Source organism: Vitis riparia, chromosome 10 (genome assembly GCF_004353265.1).
Source record: "Vitis riparia cultivar Riparia Gloire de Montpellier isolate 1030 chromosome 10, EGFV_Vit.rip_1.0, whole genome shotgun sequence".
Classification (NCBI taxonomy): domain Eukaryota; kingdom Viridiplantae; phylum Streptophyta; class Magnoliopsida; order Vitales; family Vitaceae; genus Vitis; species Vitis riparia.
The window spans coordinates 14167159-14188516 of record NC_048440.1 but is presented as its reverse complement, the minus strand read 5'-3'; the positions used below and the strand labels follow the sequence as shown (position 1 = coordinate 14188516).

Sequence of the window (21358 nt, the reverse complement as noted above, 5' to 3'; positions counted from 1 at the left end):
GCCCGTTGAACTGAATGCTGGCCCAACCCATTCTCATGGTAATGCGCTCAGGCCCAACTTTGGGGTAGCCCAAAGGAGGAGGGGGCCCAAATTTCCTCTTTCTCTTATTTTCCACATATTTTCCCACAATTTTTTCAAAAACATCCCCGGTCACACCAGCGATGTCTGTTATCCACAGTCTTCCATTCTCTTTGTCCATTTTCTCATCCCTCTTAGCAACTCATATGCAATGTGCATTAAGAAACCCTCCCATATTTTAGGATCAATCCACACCTAAAAAACTTTGGGCTGTTATTGCTTTAAATTCCAGAGCCAATTTTGTTCATAACAACCATAAGCCAAAACCAAATTAAAGAAGTCACAAAAGGAGAGCAGTCACACAACCTATGATTTTCTATGTCATATCTGAATTTGCTTTGAGAGTTTGAGCATGTTTGGGAAGTCCTTGGTGGGTAACATCATCCTAGTGACATCGGGTTGATTTCATTTGTTGGGGCACAACAATGTTACTCTTAAAATCATAAGTGGATCATCCAAATGATGACTCTTAAAATAAGTTTGTGTGCGGGGATGTAATATCAAATACCATAAAAGATTTGATTTATCCTCATTGGACATAACATTCCCATATCATGCAAAGTTCGATCTATTTTCATTAAACACCAATTGATTTTCAGGTGAGATGATTAAAATCCAATCATAGAATTGGCATTAGAGCCGAGACTCATAAGGTCGAGTCATGAGAGCCGTATCAACAATATCATAGTGTTAGTAATTAAAACACTATTATCCATGGAATCATAGTGTGCAGTCTAGTTGCTTCTCTGTATCTGCATTTTTTTTTTTAGAATGAGGGGAGTAGAAGAGGGAAGGATGAAGGTGGAAAAGGAATTAGGGTTTTTTCAAATGTCTAAGTTTAAGAATTGAAAAGTTAAGGAAGAAACAAATAGAGATTAAGATTTGGTGAAGATGTATCAACATGAATCAATTAAGATTAATTAGTTATTAATGTAAGATTACTTCGAAATTGATATTAGTTGTCTGGAAGAATAATATGTTTGCATGTAAGGATAGGAAACAGAGCTTTTACATAAGGGAAATATAGTCAATACAAAAAATTGTTTCCATGACTTAGACCAAAAGCCCACAGCAGCCAGGAGGCAGAGAAAGGCCCAGTTGTTTGACCACCAAAACCTGGATGGAAATTACAGGCAGGAGAGGGCCTAATTATCTTAGACCAAAAACCTCAAAGGAGATGGAGAACAAGAGATCACTGCCCAATTTATCCCAGAATTTAAAAAAAAAAAAAAGGAGAAAAAAAGTGAGATGAACTGAATAATTTACAGAATAGAAAATGGTTTAAGCATATGATTTGAAGGCTAGTCCTATCAATTCATGAGCAATATAAAGCATTAAGCATTTAGGTTCCAGGATCCCAATGTATCTGGAAGGCTAATATTTCACCCAAGTAGTAAGTAGATAGGTCATGCAGCTATGGAAATTCAAGTTAACAAACAAATCTAACTGAAGTAAAACACATAAAATGGCAACATTTAGTACTTAATTATTAAGATTCATTTCAGCATAAAAGGGTTCACTAACAGATCCTTGTTTAACAACTTCCACACTCAATCCTCACATATCCAAGTACATGACACTAGAGCCAGGTTTATTGGTGAATGTGGATAAAAAAGAAAGCAGGACTAGACTTAGAAAAGCTTCCAAATTCAATAGTAACAGAAAAACTAGGTAGCCGACTCCCAGAGGAAGAATTAGTGCCGCTTCCCCCCAGTTGCCACTTCCCAAGCATCTAAAACATGGTCCACGATATCCTCTATGCCAACCCCATGCCTCACCTGCACAAACATGTATGCATTGTCATTGCCACAAAAAACAATCAACATTCTCAATGAGAAAAAATTAACTTTCAAGATAATTATAGCTCCCGTGAGGGATTATATATAACTCAAGGTGATTGTTTCATTTTTCTGTAATGGCTCTCAGTAAGTATATATTATGAAATTTCATTTTTCATAAGAACCTCCAGTTGAGCTTGATGTCCGTGTTGTTGTCTACACCAAAATCATTCTCCAATTCCTCACATAAAGCATAAAAAGCAATACAGATTCAGTCATGTTCATATGAAAGAAGAAACTGTAAATCATATTCTTATACACTGTATAGTGGTCAGAGTCCTGTGGAATATTGTCCTTGGGTTATCAGGTGTGCAATGGGTCTTTTCAGAAACTGTAAAGGAGGACTTAACTAGCTGGAGGGGCCCTTTTGTGGGGAAGAAAAGAAAAAAGATATGAAAATCCATACCGTTGTGTATTTTTTGGACGGTTTGAAAGGAGAGGAATAGATTAGCTTTTAAGGGGGGGGGGGGTGTGTTAGATATTCAGAAACTTAAGAATTTTTTTATTTGTAATTTATGGAGCTGGGCTAGATTGTATATTAGAGAGAAGTCTCTATCCCTTATAGGCTTCTTGGAGTGGTTAGCTGCCAATTAAGGGGTGGTGAGGTTCTGTTGGCTTTCTTTTTTACTTGAGAGGTGTTAGTTGCCTTGTATACAAGGGGTATGCTTTGTGGCTTTTCGCCTATGTTTTAATACAATTATGATTTACTTATCAAAAAAAAAAAAAAAAAAAGAAGAAGAGTCAACTGAAACATGGTAATTAGCATTGTCATTATCTTCCAAAAAGAAGAGGATTGGTAAAACCTTTTATTTATGTCAATGATATGCAAAATCCTACTGCAAATTTGCTACGAAAGAAAAAAAAAAGGATCTAATCAATGTACCTGAGCAAAGATAAATGGCCCTCCATCTCGCATCCGAAGTGAATCACGCTCCATCACTGCCAAGTCAGCTCCAACTGCTGGTGCAAGGTCAGTCTTGTTTATCACCTACAATTCAAAATCAAACCCTCGTTACTGCCAAACTTCCTAATGCTTGGATCTTCTTTCTGAGTGCCAAAAGTAACTGCAGCAGGTATAACTGAAGAGAATTAGAAAACACATACTAGGAGATCAGCTTGGGTTATGCCTGGGCCTCCTTTCCGAGGAATTTTGTCACCACCAGATACATCTATTATATAAATAATATAGTCGGCCAATTCCCTGCTGAAATTGGCAGCTAAATTATCTGCAGTGACACAAATTGAAGTAAATGTTAAAACTTCTTATCCCAAATTATCAAAAACATTCCTTTAAGTATCCATAAACGAGTCAATGGTAAGTTGTTAAGGAATGCATAGATTATGAATAAGTACCATGAACATCATGATTAAACCCAAAATTATTCGTGAATGTTCTAGATATTACCAGAATGACAACATGTGCTCCTTTTTTCATTCAAAAAATTCATTTCCATTTCCCAAATCTTTTTTTTTTTTCTGAATTACTACAACAAAAGAATATTTTTATCACAAAAGGCACTCAATTTACTTCACAAAATTTCAATAAATTCCACAATTCAAATTATTTCCTGATTCGTCATGACTCCAAAATCCATCACTAGGTTCAACATGATGATCATTGCTCAATTTGTAGCATTTTAATATGCCAACTTAAATTATCAGTTGTTACCAGTTTGATGCCAATGATAACCACTTAACATGAGAAATCATTTATAAAAATGAAAAGTGAGGAAATATGTCCACTAACAAATTACCTCCCCCAGATTCACAGAGAAGTATGTCAACTTTGAACAAGTTGGAAAGCTCCTCAAGAGGGCCAAGATTGATGCTGATGTCTTCACGAATTGCAGCATGAGGACAACCTCCTGTTTCTACAGCTCGTATCCTTTCCTCAGGAAGTGCTCCATGCTTCACCAAGAACTCACCATCCTCTTTAGTGAATATATCATTTGTCACCTAAAATGATTTCATACTTACATTTTTGTTACAATTGAAATTTCCAAGAAATTAGAACAATATGAGATATGAGAAGTGGATACTTATATACCTAGATTAACAACACAAACTGTCAATTGATAAGATTAATTATTTTGATATTGTTAGCCTCGAAGAAATAATTGGCAGCAAGGATACTCCAACACTATAATGCTGAAAAGAAGGGGATTCAACATGTCTTTTAAAGAGTGTAGGGTGTAACAAGAAGGGCTGCAGCAATTATGAGGATGAAACACTGCAGGTTCTAGGAAATTCAAGGTTTTCTATCAGATTGGCACACAAGTTACAACAGTTGTGAAGAAACATTGGCTGGAAAAGCCATAAAATTTCAAGCGCAGGATGCTGGATGCCAGGGTGGACTTTGCAGCAGGGCTGCTGGGGTTTGGTGGTGTATAAATGGCAAGGCATAGAAAATCCCTTGATTGTATATATAAGAAACTAAGCATATGCTTGAGAGGAAGCTGTTTAGTTCACATGGAGCACCAGAAAGCTTTGCCTTCCTTGTGGAGGAAATATGTCATATACCTTTTGCATCTTTCTGAAACAAAAGTGGTGTGGAACTGTGTCTCAAGAGTCCACAAGTCTAAGAAGATGGAAAAGACATGGAGATTGATTAAAGCATGAGTGGCTTACTGTTTGGTAAGGTGCGGGAAAGTCAAAAGAATATTATCCTGACATTAGCAGAATTAGCACTCACCAGAATGGGAAGCTACTCATTTAGCATAGTTCATTAACAGTCTCTACTAACGGAATATAAAAAACAGCTCTGCAGGTATAATGAATGAATGGGATGCTTCAAAACGATACTCACTGCAGCGAGGCTGTATTTTTCGCGCAAACATTGACACAGTGCCAACATCAGAGCTGTTTTCCTGCACAGTGAAACAGAATATGTTGGCACTCATTCATTGAGCTTAGTTCAGGCTTGCAATGTAGATAACGAAATAAGATAAAAATAGTGTTGAACAAAAGGGGAAAATCCCCTTTTCTTCTTTTTTGAAAAAATTCGAGTGCTGCAAACAAGGAAGACTAAGCTACCAAAATATAAACAAGAAAAAGGCTAAAAATAAATATAAATACAACAAAAGGACAAATTATTGCTCAATGAATTCAAATGTCATCCAGGTATCAAGGAACCATGTCATACAACATTATCAACTATTCAAGTTAACTGTGGATCCTGTATCATCTCAACATTTATATAAAATAACCATGAAAATTCTCAAGAATAAAATTTACAGAGTAGAGGTCCAAGGTAGAGGCTCTACTTATACCAGGAACATGAAAGTAGTGTACTGCAGAAAAATCCATTAAACTAACAATTCAATAAGTAGCAGCATTTGATTTTTTATTTTTCCCTTTGATTTAAGAAACAATTATGAGGAAGTAGAGACTCCATTCATGGTGTTTGGGGGGAAAATGGAGGGAAATAAGAAATACCCAGTCCCAACAGGGCCGCCAATACCCACTGTGAAAGCCCTTTCATGGAAATTCCTGGTGAGAAGTGGTGGAGCTCTTCTGCTGAAGTAGCCAGGTGAGTATATGGGCTCATGGGTGTGTGGTGCCAGTCCATCATGGCTATGGTACAACTTCCCATCTGGCCCCACCCACGATTCTGCTTTCAGATCCCTGGAATCAATTTACCAACAAGAAAATGTCACAAAAATCAACCAAAGAAAAAACGAAAAAGTAAATTGAATGCCAAAAGTTTGAGAGGGATTACGGATGGCCATGGTGGTGGTGCTTATGGTCATCGCTGCTCTCATGATGATGATCATTACCAGGCTCATAATCCTCACCATGGCTATCATTCCCATCACGATCGTGGTCATCATCGTGACTATCAGACTCTTTTTGCTTCTGGTCATCACTGCTAGGATGATGCTGATCATTGCTAGGCTCCTTATTATCAGGGTGGCGACGGTGATGGTGGTGGCGGTGGTGATGGTGGCCATGGTGGCCATGGTGGCCGTGCTTGTGACCGTGGTGATGATCGTGGTGATGGTCGTGGTGGTGGTCATGATGATGCTTGTGATCATGGCCAAGGGCCACCTCATCTTGGGATGCCATTGGCTCAGTGTTTTGAGAATTCTAGCTCTGAAAGTGTGTTCACAGAGAGAGCGTGGGCTGGAAGTGATCCGTGACCGATGACTGATTTGGCTACATATAGATGATGATCTATTTGATTTTACAAAAATGCCCATCCCTAATACCAATGGTGATAATGTCAGCATTATTGGTTTTGGATTATTAGGTCATTTAGTGGGACGATAGACGAAAGTGGGTCACTAGTGGTGACGGGTGAACCCATACACGTCACTAATAATTATCACTTATTTAAAAATTAATAACCAAACCTTATATTATATTATTAGTACATAATGCATTAAGAGTACGTTTATTAGTGATTTTACGAACCGGTTTTAACTTAGTATTTTTCCTACTTAGAAGATAAATTTTTTTAAATGTTATAAAATTAAAAATACTTTCTAAAATTACTTTCAAATATATTTTAAATTTATCATATTTTCATATTTATTTTTATGACAAAATTTATGGGTAATACATCATTGAATAAAATTTATCTATTATCTTAAAATCATTGTTAAACGCTCTCCAATCGTATTTTCATATTTATCTCCATGGTAAAATTTACGGGGAATTGATAAAAAGGATATGATTGGACGGAATTTATCTACCAAAATCAATAATGTTTGTAAAACAGGTGGAAATTGGCCAGATTTATGCTAAAATGGAAGTTTCCTAAAGAAACCTCCATAGGACAGGAAGCTTCCCAGACAAGAGACCCACGTGAAAAATGAGCCTTCCAAGAAGGGCTCCATACCCTATGAAGGCAGCAACATCCAATAAGGTTCAGGCTTTGCTGGTGTGTGGTATTTTTTTTTTTTGTGTGTGTTTATTTATTTAAATTATTATGACTATTCTTTTTATTTTTATTTCATTTTGTTTTTACTTTAGATGGGAAATGAAATAAAATTGTAACACTTTTGTTATTATAATAAATATTGCGTTACATAATATTTCTAAACTATCTTTTTATTGCAAAATGATTTAATTATGTAAATTACTATTTTTTTTATCTTTTTTATTATTATAAACAATTTTTGGTATTTTAAGATATTAAAAGATATATCACATTACTAAATTTTTTGTCGTGTTATTATGAACCTACATGAAATGACTATGAGTCAAGAGCAAAGTATAGGAAAACACCTAATATTATATTCTAAGGTGATAAAATGGAGCATCTATGATTATATATTTTCAAATAGCTTATTTTAATTATATAAAATAAGAAAAACATAATAATTAATTTTTGACATGAAAGAGACATCAAATTACTTTGTTATTTTGATTTATTTGAAAATATGCTAAAATTTTATTTTATTTATTTTATTTTTGTCAAATTATTGTTAAGAAAAGCATAATAATTATCTTTTGTAATCTAATGTCTTTAACATGTGAAAACAAACCTCTGCATTATTAAGGTCTACACTTGTAGATTTATTTAAATTTAAATTAAATTAAAATTTATTAAGATTTAATAGAGAAGAGTGAGATTTTTTTTTGTTTTTTTATATAAAAAAAAGGATCTTACTAACCTACTTGAATCGATTTGAGCCCATCCAAAGCCCATACAGATTGGGCCATTTTGATGGCGGTAGTTGGCTGTGTGCAGGCCATCCACCCGTGCCAGGCCAAGACAGGCCAGGCCCAGCATCATCTCAAACCATTTTGGCCCAATCTTTGCAGCAAAGCTCTATAAGAAAGGTTAAAATTTGACAGTAATTTTAAAAAGTATTTTTAAAGTGCGTTTGGCATCCCATGAGTTAGAAGGAACTCATCCTCTCTTAATTTTGGGCTCCACCAAGCTATACAAGATGGTACACAATAAGTTTTCTCTTTTCATGCTTATTGTTTAATAATTTAAGTTAATTTTAAATTAAATTACTTTTAAGTTGTTAGTTAAAATTTATTACTTAATTTTTTTATTTTAAGTATTAAAGTAATCTTTCATGAGACTTGTTCCCCAAGTTCTATTCATTCCTCTTGTTGGAAAGTATTTCAAATTCCTAATTGATGAAAATTCTATATATAAAATATTTCCTAAGTTGTTCATTATTGAAATATTAGATTTCTTTATAAAATAAAAAAAGTTATTAAGAATATCTTTATAAATATTTTAGATGAGTTTATATAGATTATACGAGGTGAATAGAGATGTGACGAAGAATAGTACCTGATGGAGCGAACGAGCTCATGGTTCAAGGTGTGGATATAAGGAGTGGGGAAACATGAAATGTTTTGAGAACCTAATAGTTGTATTTGGTTCTATCATTTGTAATATCATATATGGTATAGTAGAAAGTTTCTCTCTTATCTATAAACGTAAACATGATTCATCTAATCATGTTAAAACCTTATGTATCATTGTATCGATTGTTTTATTTTTGTGTTCTTAATATATTTTTTTTAATAGACAAAGAGAAAAATAACATAAAACACGCCAAAACAGGGGGTGCTTCCTACGTACACAGACAATATACAAAGAAAGTCAAAACAAGGCAACAAAAGAAAGAAAAAACCTAGAGAGAAAAAAGTTAACCAACAAGCTAATCACCCAAAAAATTCAGAAAAGAAAGAGAGTCCAGGTCCAAAAACTATTGAGATCACTCAAGAAGAGACCGAAAAAAGAGGTTCCTCAAGCAAGTATCTGACATCTCTTCCTCTTGGAACGTTATTCAGTTTCGCTCTCCCCAAATACACCAAAAAAGACAAATAGGCATCAATCTCCAAACTGCTCTCCTTTTCTTCCCTAGCCCCTTAACTTTCCATTCTAGAAGCAGATTTCTCACTGAAGCTGAGACCACCCACACCACCCCAAAAGAAGAAAGTAACAAAGTCCAAAGCTCCCTTGTCTTACCACAATGAATTAGGATGGGGTCCATCGATTCCTCATTCTCTTTACAAAGACTGCACCTATTAACCATAGAACAACCCTTCCTCATTAACATATCTACAGTAGAAATTTTACCCCAAATTGCTTTCCATGCAAAAAAACGAGTTCTAAAAGGGACATACGAACCCCAAACCTCTTTGGCTGAAAATAAGGGGTTATTCTCATCCTTTAAAGACCTATAATAAGATTTAACATTAAACTTTCCCCTCCTTTCTATCTTCCAAAATAAAGAATCATTCGCTTCTTGAACCTTTACTGCAGAAATATGATCCAAAAAACTAGTCACCTCCTCCAATTCCCAATCTTGGAAGGATCTTCTAAATTACACCTCCCAACCCCCGCATTCACCTCCTTGTCTCCCCCAAAGATCAGCCACTAAAGCATAATTATGGGTTGCAATTTTGAGCAGCAAAAGGAAAAGATCCTTCAACTTAGAATCTCCTACCTAAATGTCCCACCAAAATCTTGTGTGTCTACCATGTCCAATACGAATACTAGTTCTAAAAAGAAACTCCTCCTAACCCTTTCTAATGTCTTTCCAAAGGTCCATCCCATAAGACTCTCTCACCTCTCTAGTGGTCCAACCCCCTTCCTCATCTCCAAATTTACCAACAATGACTTTCCTCCAAAAACTCTCCATCTTTAGAGGAAATCTCCAAAGCCATTTTCCTAGCAAAGCATGATTCAAAACCTTTAAATGCCTTAACCCCAACCCTCCATGCCTCTTATCTTTGCAAATAACTGTCCATCTTACCAAGTGGATCTTCTTTCTCTCCTCTAAATCTCCCCACAAAAACTCCTTTTGGATTTTCTCCAATCGAAGTCTCACTTTTCTTGGGATTACAAAAAACGACATAAAATAGATAGAGAGATTTGAGAAAGTGCTTTTAATGAGGGTAAGTCGACTTCCCTTACTTCCCAAACTCTTGAATCTTTCCTCTACAACATCCCAAACTCTACACGAATTATGAGGGGCTCCAAAAGGTAAACCTAAATAAGTAGTAGGGAGATTCCTTACTTTACACCCAAAAACCGTAGCTACTCTATCCACATCTTCCACTCCTCCAACTGGAATAATTTCACTTTTCTGCATGTTTATTTTTAGGTTTAATACCACTTCAAAACAAATAACAACCCACTTCCAAAATTCCAACTGATCTCTGTTATCCTCACAAAAAAAAAAAAAAAGAGTGTCATCTGCAAACAACAAATAGGAAACTAAAACCCCTTCTCCACGTCTCCCCATTACCTTGAAACCCCTAATGAAACCTTTCTCTTTAGCTCTTGATATTAAACTGCTAAAAGCTTCCATAATTAGCATAAACAGATAAGGTGAGAGTGGGTCTCCCTACCTTAAGCCTTTAAACGTTGAGAATAACTATGTGGGAGTGTCATTCACTAAAACTGTCATTCTCACAATTGAAATGCATAATAAAATCCAGTTTCGCCACTTGGGTCCAAAACCCATTTTCTCCAAAACTGAAAAAAGGAACCTCCAGTTTACGTATCGTAAGCCTTTTCAATGTCCAATTTACACACTAAACCTGCACCGACGCTTCGTTTCCTTAAGTCAATCGCCTCATTAGCTACCAAAACTACATCCAAAATCTATCTACCTCCCACAAACGCATTCTGACTGTTCGAAACCACTTTTCCCATCACTTTTTTTAGCCTATTTGCTAAGACTTTGACAATAATTTTATAAAGACTTCCCACAAAACTGATGGGCCTAAAATCATACACGTCACTAGACCCCTCTTTCTTCGGGATAAGCATTAAGAAGGTTGCATTAAGGCTTCGAAAAACAGCGTTCTACAAATAGTGCTTCTCAAACACCTGCATCACTTCTCCCCAACTATAGACCAACAAAAATTCCAGAATGCCAACATAAAACCATCCGGCCCTAACACCTTATCTCCCTCCAAATCTGAGAGAGCTTTGGAAACCCCCTCCTTCGAAAATGGCCCCTCCAAAGTCTCATTATCCAATGAGTAAAGAGTTCTAAAAAGACCTGACTCCACAGCAGGTATTCTCACTAGAGATTCTTCAAACAAGGATTTAAAGTAGGATCTAATCCCTTCTTTAAGCTCCTCCTTTTTATCTAGCTGAACACCCTTAACTGTCAGGCTACTGATAAAATTTCCCTTTCTACTTGCATTAGCTATACGGTGAAAGAACTTGGTATTGCTATCTTCCTCCTTCAGCCAAAAAGCCCTTGACTTTTGCCTCCAAGAGATTTCTTCAAGGATGGCACAATGACTAAATTCATCTCTGGCTATCCGTTGACTACTCCTATCTTCATCAGATAGATATCCAAGTCTTTCTAAGCTATCCAAATAGTTTAACTTCTCCAAGGTTGCATCCTTCCTAGTTGACACATTGCTAAAGGTCCCTTTATTCCACATCTTCAAGTCGTATTTCAAAGCCTGTAGCTTCTTCGCAAGCACAAAACTGGGTTTCCCCCTAAAATTGTAAGACCGCCACCATTCTTTAATATTATCCATAAAACCGTTCACCCTTAGCCACATAAATGAGCTTTTACCTATTCTTATACCACCGCAGTCTAACAAAATTGGGCAATGGTCAAAAACGGGTCTTGGAAGAAGAATTTGGATTGCCCCCGACACAAGGTCCTCCCAGTTTCTTGAAAACAAAAAGCGGTTTAATCGAGCCTTTAGGGAACCTCCTTCCCCTCCACTCCAAGTGAATACTCCACCTCCCAGTGGTGGGTCTACTAATTCAAACTCCTCAATAAAGCCTGAAAACTCTCTCATCGTGGTTGATATCTGCCTGCCATTGCTCGTTTCAACTGGAATCTGCACCACGTTAAAGTCCCCTGCTATACATCAAGGTTCATTCCAAAGCCCCTTAACAACGGCTAACTCCTCCCACAACTCCTTTCCCTCACTTCCTTTGAGCGGGCCATATAACCCAGAGAAAACCCAAACAAAACCCTCCTCGCAATTTCTAAAGCGGCATGAAATAGAAAAATAACCCACTTCGACCTCCAATCCCTCTAAAACTCTCTTATCTCACAGTACTATCACCTCACCCATTGTACCCTTTACATCTAAAGACACCCAACCCAAGTTCCTACCAATCCCCAAACTTCTAACAATCCTATCAGACATTTCCTTCATTTTTTTCTCCTGAAAACAAACCAAATGTGGCTTATGTTTTCTCACCATCGACTTAATGACCATCGTTTTATCTGGGTTATGCATGTCTCTAACATTCCAAGACAATATCCTAAGCTTCATAAGGGACCACATCAATTTGCCTTCCTAACTCCCCTTCATCTGCCACTCTTCCAGCCAATCCATCATAATTAATAGTGCTGACGAGCTGCTTCAACTCTCTATCATTCCTTAAACCCGACAAAGTTCCCATTTTGCTCTCATTAGGCTTACTGATAAAACATCTCGTATTCTCAATCTCCTCAAGGATTCTCAAAATATCATCTTTGAAACCTTCAATCGAAACCCCTACAAACTTATAGAACCAAAAGAATTTCTTATTCACCCAAGGGGATTTGTCTTTTTCCACTTCTCCTGCTGCAGTGGTATGAAGATGTGGCGTCTCCTCCTTTGAAGAAACGGGAAAATTGTGCAAGATGGGAACCTCATTATCTCGAGACCTAAGGGATACCGCCTCATCCCCTCCCTCTAGGCAACTGGCCCCATCATTACCTGGCAGGGTGAAGGAGCGTCCATCCTTGAGAACCATACAAAGCGGCAACTCAAGCTCCAAAGGGTCTTCAGACGTCCCCTCAGACTCCCTTGTCTGCGAGTACCCCACAGAATCCCCCAACCTTGAAAAAAAAAAAAAAAAAAAAAAAAAGGCTAGAAGATTCCCCGGATACCCCCCACCTCCCAAGAGCAGGAGAACACGAGATGAGGAACATACCTGAAAGATAACTCTTCAAAAGTGAACGACTAAGGCCTTGGTCCAGTGAGAACGTTTCCTGCTCTGAAATCTTCCTAGTAGAAACTGGCTTTGGGATCTCCGACTTGAACTCCCTAGACTCAGAAAAATGGAACCGTAGGAGAGAAGTTTGGGCCAACCCCATTTCAAGCCCTTTTTTTCTATTGTTCCTAATAGAAACAACCCAACACCCCACCTTATTAGAGAAACCCAATCCCATTTTCTTAAATGAAAACTTGGTTCGATGGAGACTAGGCTTCCGAGTGCTAGTAGGCCCTCCCAACGGGTCCCTAGATACGGCTCGACCCACTTAGAAATTTGGCCACCCTGTCCACCCTCAGGACCCCTTCCACCGCCAAAAAATTCTTTCCATCCAACCTTACAAATTCAGACACCCCACTTTTTGTTGCATCAGAAGTCTCTTTCACCAAACCGGCTTCCTCTTGCAGAGAAACAAGACCTTCACAGTCTTTTTGCCTAGTTTTTTCCTCAGGAATCCGTAACTCCAATCCATTAACCTAACACCTACGCCTGCATCAAGAGTTCCTTCTCCACAAAGCTCCCTTTCCACGCGCACCACACTACGTGATGCACATCCCCCGTCTTCCTGCTTGAAAGGGAACCTTACTCACTGGTTCATCCCTTTGAGGCTTTAGATCAGTCACCACCCTAAGGGCCGAGAACCACACCGAATCCTCCCACTACAACGGGATAGAGAACGAAGCAAACCCAGCTATCACCTCTAACCTTCAAGGCACCTCATTCCATTATTTTTAACTATGATTCTAGCCCTTTTCCTGTAACGGGTCTCTTTGGTCTCCTCATCCACAGCTACAAAACCCCCACAAGCATCCCCCACATTTTTAAAGAACTCCATACTCCAGAACTGTAAAGGCAACCTTGGGATTCTCACCCAGGATACATCCCTCTGGAACTCCATCCTAGAACACCCCACAGTTGGAACCCACCAGTCTAGGGATAATCGAATGCCATTGAGAAAGCGACTCCCCTCCTCCAACACTTTTTAGCAACACTCGCAGTAGAAAATTCAAACAGAAACAAAGAATCTCTTAAAGTAGCAACGCTTACTTGACCGCAGAAAATCTAATGGGAGTTTGCCCAAATCTCCACCACCCTTAAGTTAAGCGCTGCCTCCTTCTCAATATCCCATATGCCCACCAAAAATTGGCTAAGATCTTTCAACTTCGAAGTATAAGCCTCATTCCCAACTTCAACCCAAACTTCCTCACTCCTCATTTTTGCCTTGCTCTTGGTTGCATCTACAAAGCTTAAGCCGGGTTTAACAAGAGAAGGTCCATGCCCTCTACCATAGGTATAAGAGACCTCTGCTCTAATCTTATAGTCACCTCCAATTTTAGCTAACTCCCTTAACTTTCGTCTCATGAAGTCCCAACCCAAAAGGTCAAAACCCTTTGGGATAATAATGAATCTCCTATCATCCTCTAAAACGACAAAAATCAAAAGGTAACGTCCAACTTCATTTTGACACATTTCTATCCTGAACCTCCTACCTTGATCATTCACGTCTCCCTTGAACAACTTTTTCCCTCTCCATTTGCAGCAAACTTCCAGTGACTTCAGAATCCAACCCACTACCCCTCTACTCGCTTTGATCCACCTTTAGAAACCTTTGCCTTTCTCCACTATCTGCACCTCACCCCTACTCTTTGTCCAATCAATCCACAACTCAACGGATTTGGAGTCGATGAGGAAGAAGCATGAGCTTTCCCCCATTTGTTTCAACTAGGAAATGATAGAAAACCTCTGCACTAACTAGACTTCTCTCAGTTTGCCCATGACTGCCTAGGTGAATCTTTCAATCCCCAAGCAGGCAGAAAATTTTTTCTCCCTCACAATCCCATGCTTTAAGCCTCGGCCAAACAAAGTGTTCTTAATATAACATTGTTTGTATTAAAGTTTCCATTGGTACAACACCTCGATTGTTTTATTTTTGTATTCTTGATATAACTTTGTTTGTATTTAAGTTTCCATCAGCACAACACCTCTAACAAGAATGTGGAGATTTTTTTTTTTTTTTTCCTTTATATTTTTTGTTAGAAAAAGCTAAAAGATCATAGGCCATGAGAAGTGTTCTAAGAGAGTATAGATTATTGTGTCTCAACTTGTTGCAAATGGGGAAGATAGGTCAGCATTTATACAGGTTTCAGTTGCTTGGCATTTGTATTCATAGTCGTGTGAAATTTAAAGGCAATGAGATGCTTCAGTGTTGCTTAATTAAATGCTCTTGTGGCTAATGGAACAAAAGGGGGAAGACAAAAATGGGAACCAGAACTATTCCTTACAATGGCAAGTCCAGAAAATTTCCTCATTGTATTTAGAAAGCCAATTACAAGAGCATCTACAAGCCCGACATTGCTGGGGTTAGAATGCCATGTCCAGTTATCACTGAAGTTGGTATCAGAACCAACAGCAAGAGTATCTCACAGAAAGGGGCATTTGAGCGGACTAGGCAGGCCTCCATGATGGTCTAACACGACAGGCTCCCCTTAGGCCGAAATGATCAGGTCATGCCGACCTATCTCACTACAATAATTGGGGTGGGCTAGCATGACCAGATCTTTTAGCTTTGCCGACCCAACACATTTAGTCATTGCCATATGATAATCGATGGGTGGGTGAATTTTACCCTCTAAACCACAAATATTCTAAATTTTGAAACACAATATATCATTGCCACTAGCAAAAATGTAATTTGGAGAGCTCTTTCCTAATGCTATATTAACATGATACTATAATAAACTGAATCAGATTATCATACAAAGCACTACACCAAATCATTCATATGTCTCATTTCCTATAAATTAAAGACCTCCATTTTTCTAATGTCATCACTATATCCAATCTCAAATTTTCAGTAAACACCCAGAACCCATACAAAGAAAGAGATTAATTGCAGTAAGACCACACCACTTTTTAATGCTTGCAATCCAACAATCATGCACTAACACGGAGTGTAAGCATAAAAAAGTGAACTGCAAATAAGGCTATGTATACCCATTACCCAAAAGGTTTAAGGAAACGGTGAGAGTAGAGAAAGGGTGAATTAATGAAATGAAAGAATCCCAGGCAGCAGTGTTAGTTCATGAAGTGATTCATGAGTGCATTCTTTTTCCTACATGGCTCAGTCAAGATCTCCTTCAGGGAGTTCTCCCTTTGAGTAGGAATGACTTGATCAGAGGGTGTGACTGCTTCATTCCCCATAATCACTCCTTGCTTTTGCATGTACTCCCATTTGTCTTGGAAGAGGTAGAAGAAGGCCATCAAACACACCTCTGCTGTGAAGAGTACAGTCCATAGCCTGATGCTTCTCGATGTTTTCTTCTGGTAGGCTTCCAAGCCTGTGTATATGTTGATCATTCCCACTACAGAAACTGTTGTTCCAAGTATCCAATGCACGAAGTACCACACACTTCGCCCTTTACTTCTTCTGCACCCAAAAGAAAAAAAAAAAAGGAACAGGAATGAGGGTCTTTTGTTTGCAGACTAAAACCACAATAAACCAGAGATGGGTCTTCTTGAATTTCTGGGAAAACTATGAAATGAAATTAGCTTCATCAGTTGGGGTAGAAAAAGGGCAGAATCATTTTGTTCTGAAATGTGAGGAAGTCAAAGAAAACTACCTTCCAGGCCTGCAAAATCCAATCAAAGCTTGCACCCAAATGGCACCATAGAGCGCTAAACCTATTCTCTGGTGGTAGTTATTGAATGAATTCTCAAAATTCTTTATGGACATGATTGCTCCAGCTGTGGCTATAAGTACTGAGAGTACCTGGTAGATGGAAAAAAATGAAGAAAAAATAATAATAATGATCCAATACATAGAGAAAAAATGAAGAAAGAAAGTTTATGGAATATACATCTTCAATTCCTCCATTTCAATCTTTATGCCTAATCTTTACAGTATGATAATTGTGAGGGTGAAGTACATATACAAAATGGAAGGAAACAAACCAAGGAAAAATTATGGCATACATAAGGTTTGATCATCGCTTGCTTATTCCTTAATCTTTAATGCAGAAATGATAGAAAAGCACTGCAAACTTAATTAAGAAGGAAATTATTAGGCCTCGACAAGCTTTGGAGATCATTAACCATGGAAAATGATACTCTCTCCACAAGGGTTTTCTGCTACTTCTACAAAAATAGTAACATTACTTTTGTAAACTTAAGGAGATTTGTTCATTTATCAGAGAAGCTGTTATTTAACTTGGAATTTGACAAGGGGGATCGATGATTATATGGATCATAAGAATTACATAATCACAAGTCTCTTGTCTTGCTATCCAAGTTTTGGTGATAAAAATATGGTTGAATTTGCTTTAATCAACCATTACCTAACTGTGGGGTAAACCGAAAAAAGAGAAAATGCAGACACCATCATTAAAGTTAAAGTGGGCTGTAATAATGCATATACAAAATATCAATGGTTGAATGATCACTTCTTGCGACTCTGAAGAGTCATTGTCTCTAGCTATTGAAATTAAATTCATACTTGCCTTACAATTTCTTCTTCTTTTTTTTCCGAAAAAAAAAAATGGTTGGGAATTCATGGATTGAGTTGCAGAAGTGAAAAGAAAACTTAAGATTACCTGCAAGGTGGTATGGACATAGAAGATAACTCTGACCTTTCTTCCACATTCCTCTCTGTTGCACATTCTGATTGTAATTACCCCAATAGGCATTAAGAATCCCGTGGAAGCCCAAAGGAGAACTCCATGAAGTGTTATATCAAATGTCATCTGAGGACTCAGCTGAGAAACAACTGAAAAATATTAGCTCTTCTGTGTGTGTGCGTGTAACATACACATTCATATGCCTACATAAGAAGATGAAGAAGGTGTTATTAGAATTGGAAAGGAGAGTTGTTGCTGATAAAATGAGTTACCTTGTGAACATTGTTGTTGATTCTCTTGTGACCTTTGGATTCATGGGATGAGCAACCAACAAATGACAGAAGAACAAGCAAAGCAAAGCATGCAGGAATGGTGGAAGACAATAGCTTCTGAAAAATGGGCATCTTTCAGTCTCCAAGCAAAACAACAATAGCAGAAAGGAACCAGCTCTACCAGTCAAATCTTCTGGTTTTCAGCTACAAATAGATGAGTGTAATGGGATCAGGTCTTGACCATGAAACTATATACAGAAAAAAGCTCACCGACCTTTCCTTTCTCTCTCTCCCTCACAAAATTTTCAAGTCTTCATCATTAGTTCTCAAGATACAGATAGACCATATGGAATATTTTAGTTTGGAAGGCTCTACATGACTCTTTCAGACAGGGGCTTATAAGGTAAGTTGGATGAAAATTATTTGCATATGCTGATACAGAAACTACATGTCTTTCTGTATAAAGAAGCAAATGTGGGATGATTAGTAAATATAAAAAGGAGCTACATGCCTACTAGTTATGTACTTTTGGGAGTGGTTTGATGGTGTTTGGTGGTGGCCATGAGCATATTTGAATAGGATGAAAAGGGAGTGGAGATTATGAATTGTAAAAATTAAAGTGGCTTTTTGTTTTAATGGTAGAAATAGTATCGAATCGCAGAACACAAGATGGTCAAAGTTCTAATGGATGGGAAAGATGAAAATGTAATACCATTAAAAAGAAAAGGATAAAAGGAAAGGTGCAGTGGATGAAAATTTCCCTTTTTTTTTCTCTTTTGATTTGATTTTCTTAATAAATAAAACCTTTCCAAGATTGACAAGTTTATACCTAAAGTCTCAAACTTGACTACCCTGAAAGCATTGTTGTAAGTCATTTGGTTACTTTTACTTCATGAGTACAACTAAAAGAGTTGTGTCATGATCCCCCTTTTCCATGTTTTAGTCAAATTTGATCAAAATTTCTGCTTTGTTGTGATATGCATAGACGCGTTTTAAAATCGTGAGGGTCTATCAGATCTAGAGTGGATAATACTACACACCTAAGAATGGGTTGTTATATTTGTTCCCAAGTTGTGTTAAGTGCCATCATCTAAGCACAAGACCAGTGGGTTTTTTATAATGGACATGTAAAAAAGTTTCCATTCTCATTACAATATGAACTTGTGATTCTGGGGTCAATCTAATGGAACCTAGTGATTCTGTTTCCCACATTCTTTCCCTGCTTGTGGCTCACTTTCATAAATATACAATGCATCAGTGCAAAATGGAGAACACATATGGAGAAATAAAGTGCCCCACTTCCTCTAGATGTATTCTCACCAACCATCAACCACCAACCCTACCTTGTACCATATAATAAAATCTATGAAGCACTATATGACTATGTAGGGAGAGAAACAATTCCCATTACCATTGTCTTCACTTGATCTTGTTTGTTTGGAAACTTAATCTGTTAGATCAGAGTATAATACAAGAGGTGGACCAGGACACAATGCAGTAAGCAACTTTTGATGCTGGAGAAATCAAGCATAGTGGTTGAACAAAACCCACCAAGCTGCCTATGGCCCCAACTGTAATTGAAAGCTGCACTTGATTTCTCCACATTCATGATAGTGACAGTGAGTGTGAGAGAGAAAGAGGGAGTTTATGAGTGGGTTCTTTTTCTTTTTTTTTATCTGTCAGATTTGCTCCACACTATGTCTTCATTCATTCTATGTCTTATCATTATACACAATTGAAGTTGTCTCACAGTTTATACATATGGCAAAAGTGGAAAAATGTAGGCCTGTCTCCTATGTAAAAAATTTTTTATGACACTACATATATTCTCTCAAGACTCAAGAGTGATCCAAATCTATGTTGGGGAAAAAGGAAAAGGAACTTTTCAAATGGGTAACAGCTAAAACATACAACTTTTTGGTAATCCCCAATGGGATCTTTACAAAGAGACATTAGATTAGTTAATTTGTAATTATTATCATTCCATTATTTTCAACAATCAAGTTATAAAGAGGGAGAAGAGATTGGGGGCAACTTTATAGAGGGAGACTTGGTGGGAAGTCGAATCCATATCTTGTTTTGATTCCAAGTTCAAATTGAAGTTGTTGTTATGTCTTAATCTAATGGTCCTTGTTCTTGATTGCGAAGTTGACAGAAATTTATGATTCATATAATTGCTTATATTTCCATTTCTTTTTGAATTTGAGATATTTCACTATCTATTGACCAAAGTCGTGCTTCCATGCATCTTATAAAGCAAACCACTCATACTTTCACTACCTTTGTCAATGATACATGGTGATTTATTGGCATAACAACTTTTACTACCTTTGGATTTCTTTGATTTATTAGTTATAGAATTTAAAATATTTCATTTATTAGTTTTCCCTTTTAAAAAAAAATATTTTATATTAATAAAAATTATTGGAAGCCTAACAAAAATCATTCTTGGTGTTATTTTATTGGTAATTAAACTTTATAATTTATAATAAACATAACTCAAATAATATTTAAACATCAATTAATAATAATAAAAAAAAAACAATTCTCCGTTTTGGAGAAACGAATTTTCTCATAAATAAGACAAACCTACACATGAGAATTTAAATTGGTAAGTTACACCAGGTAAAGATTAAGTTTATCTAAGAGTAATTTAAACTTGGTTTGTGATTAACTTGTTCTTAATCATGCTATTTTTCCAAATAAACATGCAAAATTCTTCATTCTTCTCAAAGAATGGACAAAAGAGTTCCCCCTAAACCTTCATTAAAAGATAGTGAAAATTAAGGTTAAAACTTTCATAAATTGGGCAAGTTAATGACTAACTCCAACCTAACCTGAATTAAAAAACAATTCACCTGAGTTCAACCCAACCTAATCTCTATTTCTCTAAATTTGGATTGTTCAAGTTAAATTTGAGGTTGATCGAGTTAGACTCGAATTAATTAGGTTGAATTCGGATTGAATAATTCAACATTTATCTACAATATTTTTTATATATATATTTATATGAAAACTTAAATAATAAATAAGACAAAATTTAAAGATAGAAAAAAAAATTATATATTTTTCTAAAATAATTAAAAAAGTAAATAATATAATATGATTTGATATTTAAATAAATAAATAAATATTATTATATAAAATAATATACATTATATATATAAGTTCAAGTTAAACTTAGATTATGTAAATTTTGGTTTGAGCTCAACCCAAATTAAACCCAAGAAACCGAATTCAAACTCAATCTAAATATTAAAATGATGATCCAAGGCTGCTAAAACATTGAGTTGGGTTCAAACTAAGTCAGACCAACCTGTCCAAGTTATGCCCTAGTGAAAATGAACGTTGGCCCATGATAATTTGGATTTATGTAGCATTTATGCATTTAATAAATCCATAACGTAAAAGGATAAACACAAGCAAAATCGGTGCCCATAGGATCTCAGACAAGATAACCATTAAACCTCAAACTTAATTCCTTACATCAATACTAAGAAATGATTAAAAACAACTCAAAAAAAAAAACCACAAGAATATAAAGTTGTCTCATTTGTTTTATCATTAAGGTGTGAAGAACAATAAAAAGTATTTAAAAGCAAAAAGTTTTTATTC

The 21358-nt window shown here is 36.7% G+C and overlaps 3 protein-coding genes across 3 annotated transcripts; all 3 read right to left on the bottom strand.

Annotated features, from left to right (window-relative positions):
* Positions 1 to 1525: 1525 nt before the first annotated feature.
* LOC117924121 (urease accessory protein G) lies at positions 1526 to 6048 on the bottom strand. Its single transcript, XM_034842688.1, has 7 exons — positions 5635 to 6048; positions 5352 to 5540; positions 4723 to 4783; positions 3671 to 3872; positions 3021 to 3142; positions 2800 to 2904; positions 1526 to 1856 (listed from the first exon to the last, which is right to left on the bottom strand). Exons 1-7 carry the CDS (start codon positions 5979 to 5981, stop codon positions 1773 to 1775), a joined length of 1110 nt encoding a protein of 369 aa, XP_034698579.1. The 5' UTR covers positions 5982 to 6048; the 3' UTR covers positions 1526 to 1772.
* Positions 6049 to 10733: 4685 nt separating this feature from the next.
* On the bottom strand, positions 10734 to 11666 carry LOC117923113. Its single transcript, XM_034841357.1, has one exon. The coding sequence runs from the start codon at positions 11664 to 11666 to the stop codon at positions 10734 to 10736; it is 933 nt and encodes a 310-aa protein (XP_034697248.1).
* A 3957-nt stretch (positions 11667 to 15623) lies between these two features.
* Positions 15624 to 18181, bottom strand: LOC117923426 (cytochrome b561 domain-containing protein At4g18260). Its single transcript, XM_034841706.1, has 4 exons — positions 17744 to 18181; positions 17448 to 17609; positions 16479 to 16627; positions 15624 to 16285 (listed from the first exon to the last, which is right to left on the bottom strand). The coding sequence occupies exons 1-4, from the start codon at positions 17873 to 17875 to the stop codon at positions 15934 to 15936; spliced, it is 795 nt and encodes a 264-aa protein (XP_034697597.1). The 5' UTR covers positions 17876 to 18181; the 3' UTR covers positions 15624 to 15933.
* Between the last annotated feature and the right edge of the window lie 3177 nt (positions 18182 to 21358).

What these genes read in the sequence shown, in the direction of transcription:
- LOC117924121 (XM_034842688.1), bottom strand. Translation starts at nt 5,981, where the DNA reads ATGGCATCCCAAGATGAGGTGGCCCTTGGCCATGATCACAAGCATCAT. An exon ending in TCTCTGTGAATCTGGGGGAG is followed by an intron (nt 3,143 to 3,670) that starts GTAATTTGTTAG and finishes GTGTCACTGCAG; the next exon opens with ATAATTTAGCTGCCAATTTC. An exon ending in TAACCCAAGCTGATCTCCTA is followed by an intron (nt 2,905 to 3,020) that starts GTATGTGTTTTC and finishes TTTGAATTGTAG; the next exon opens with GTGATAAACAAGACTGACCT.
- LOC117923426 (XM_034841706.1), bottom strand. Translation starts at nt 17,875, where the DNA reads ATGCCCATTTTTCAGAAGCTATTGTCTTCCACCATTCCTGCATGCTTT. An exon ending in TCAACAACAATGTTCACAAG is followed by an intron (nt 17,610 to 17,743) that starts GTAACTCATTTT and finishes GTTGTTTCTCAG; the next exon opens with CTGAGTCCTCAGATGACATT. An exon ending in GGATTTTGCAGGCCTGGAAG is followed by an intron (nt 16,286 to 16,478) that starts GTAGTTTTCTTT and finishes TTTTGGGTGCAG; the next exon opens with AAGAAGTAAAGGGCGAAGTG.
- LOC117923113 (XM_034841357.1), bottom strand. Translation starts at nt 11,666, where the DNA reads ATGAGAGAGTTTTCAGGCTTTATTGAGGAGTTTGAATTAGTAGACCCA.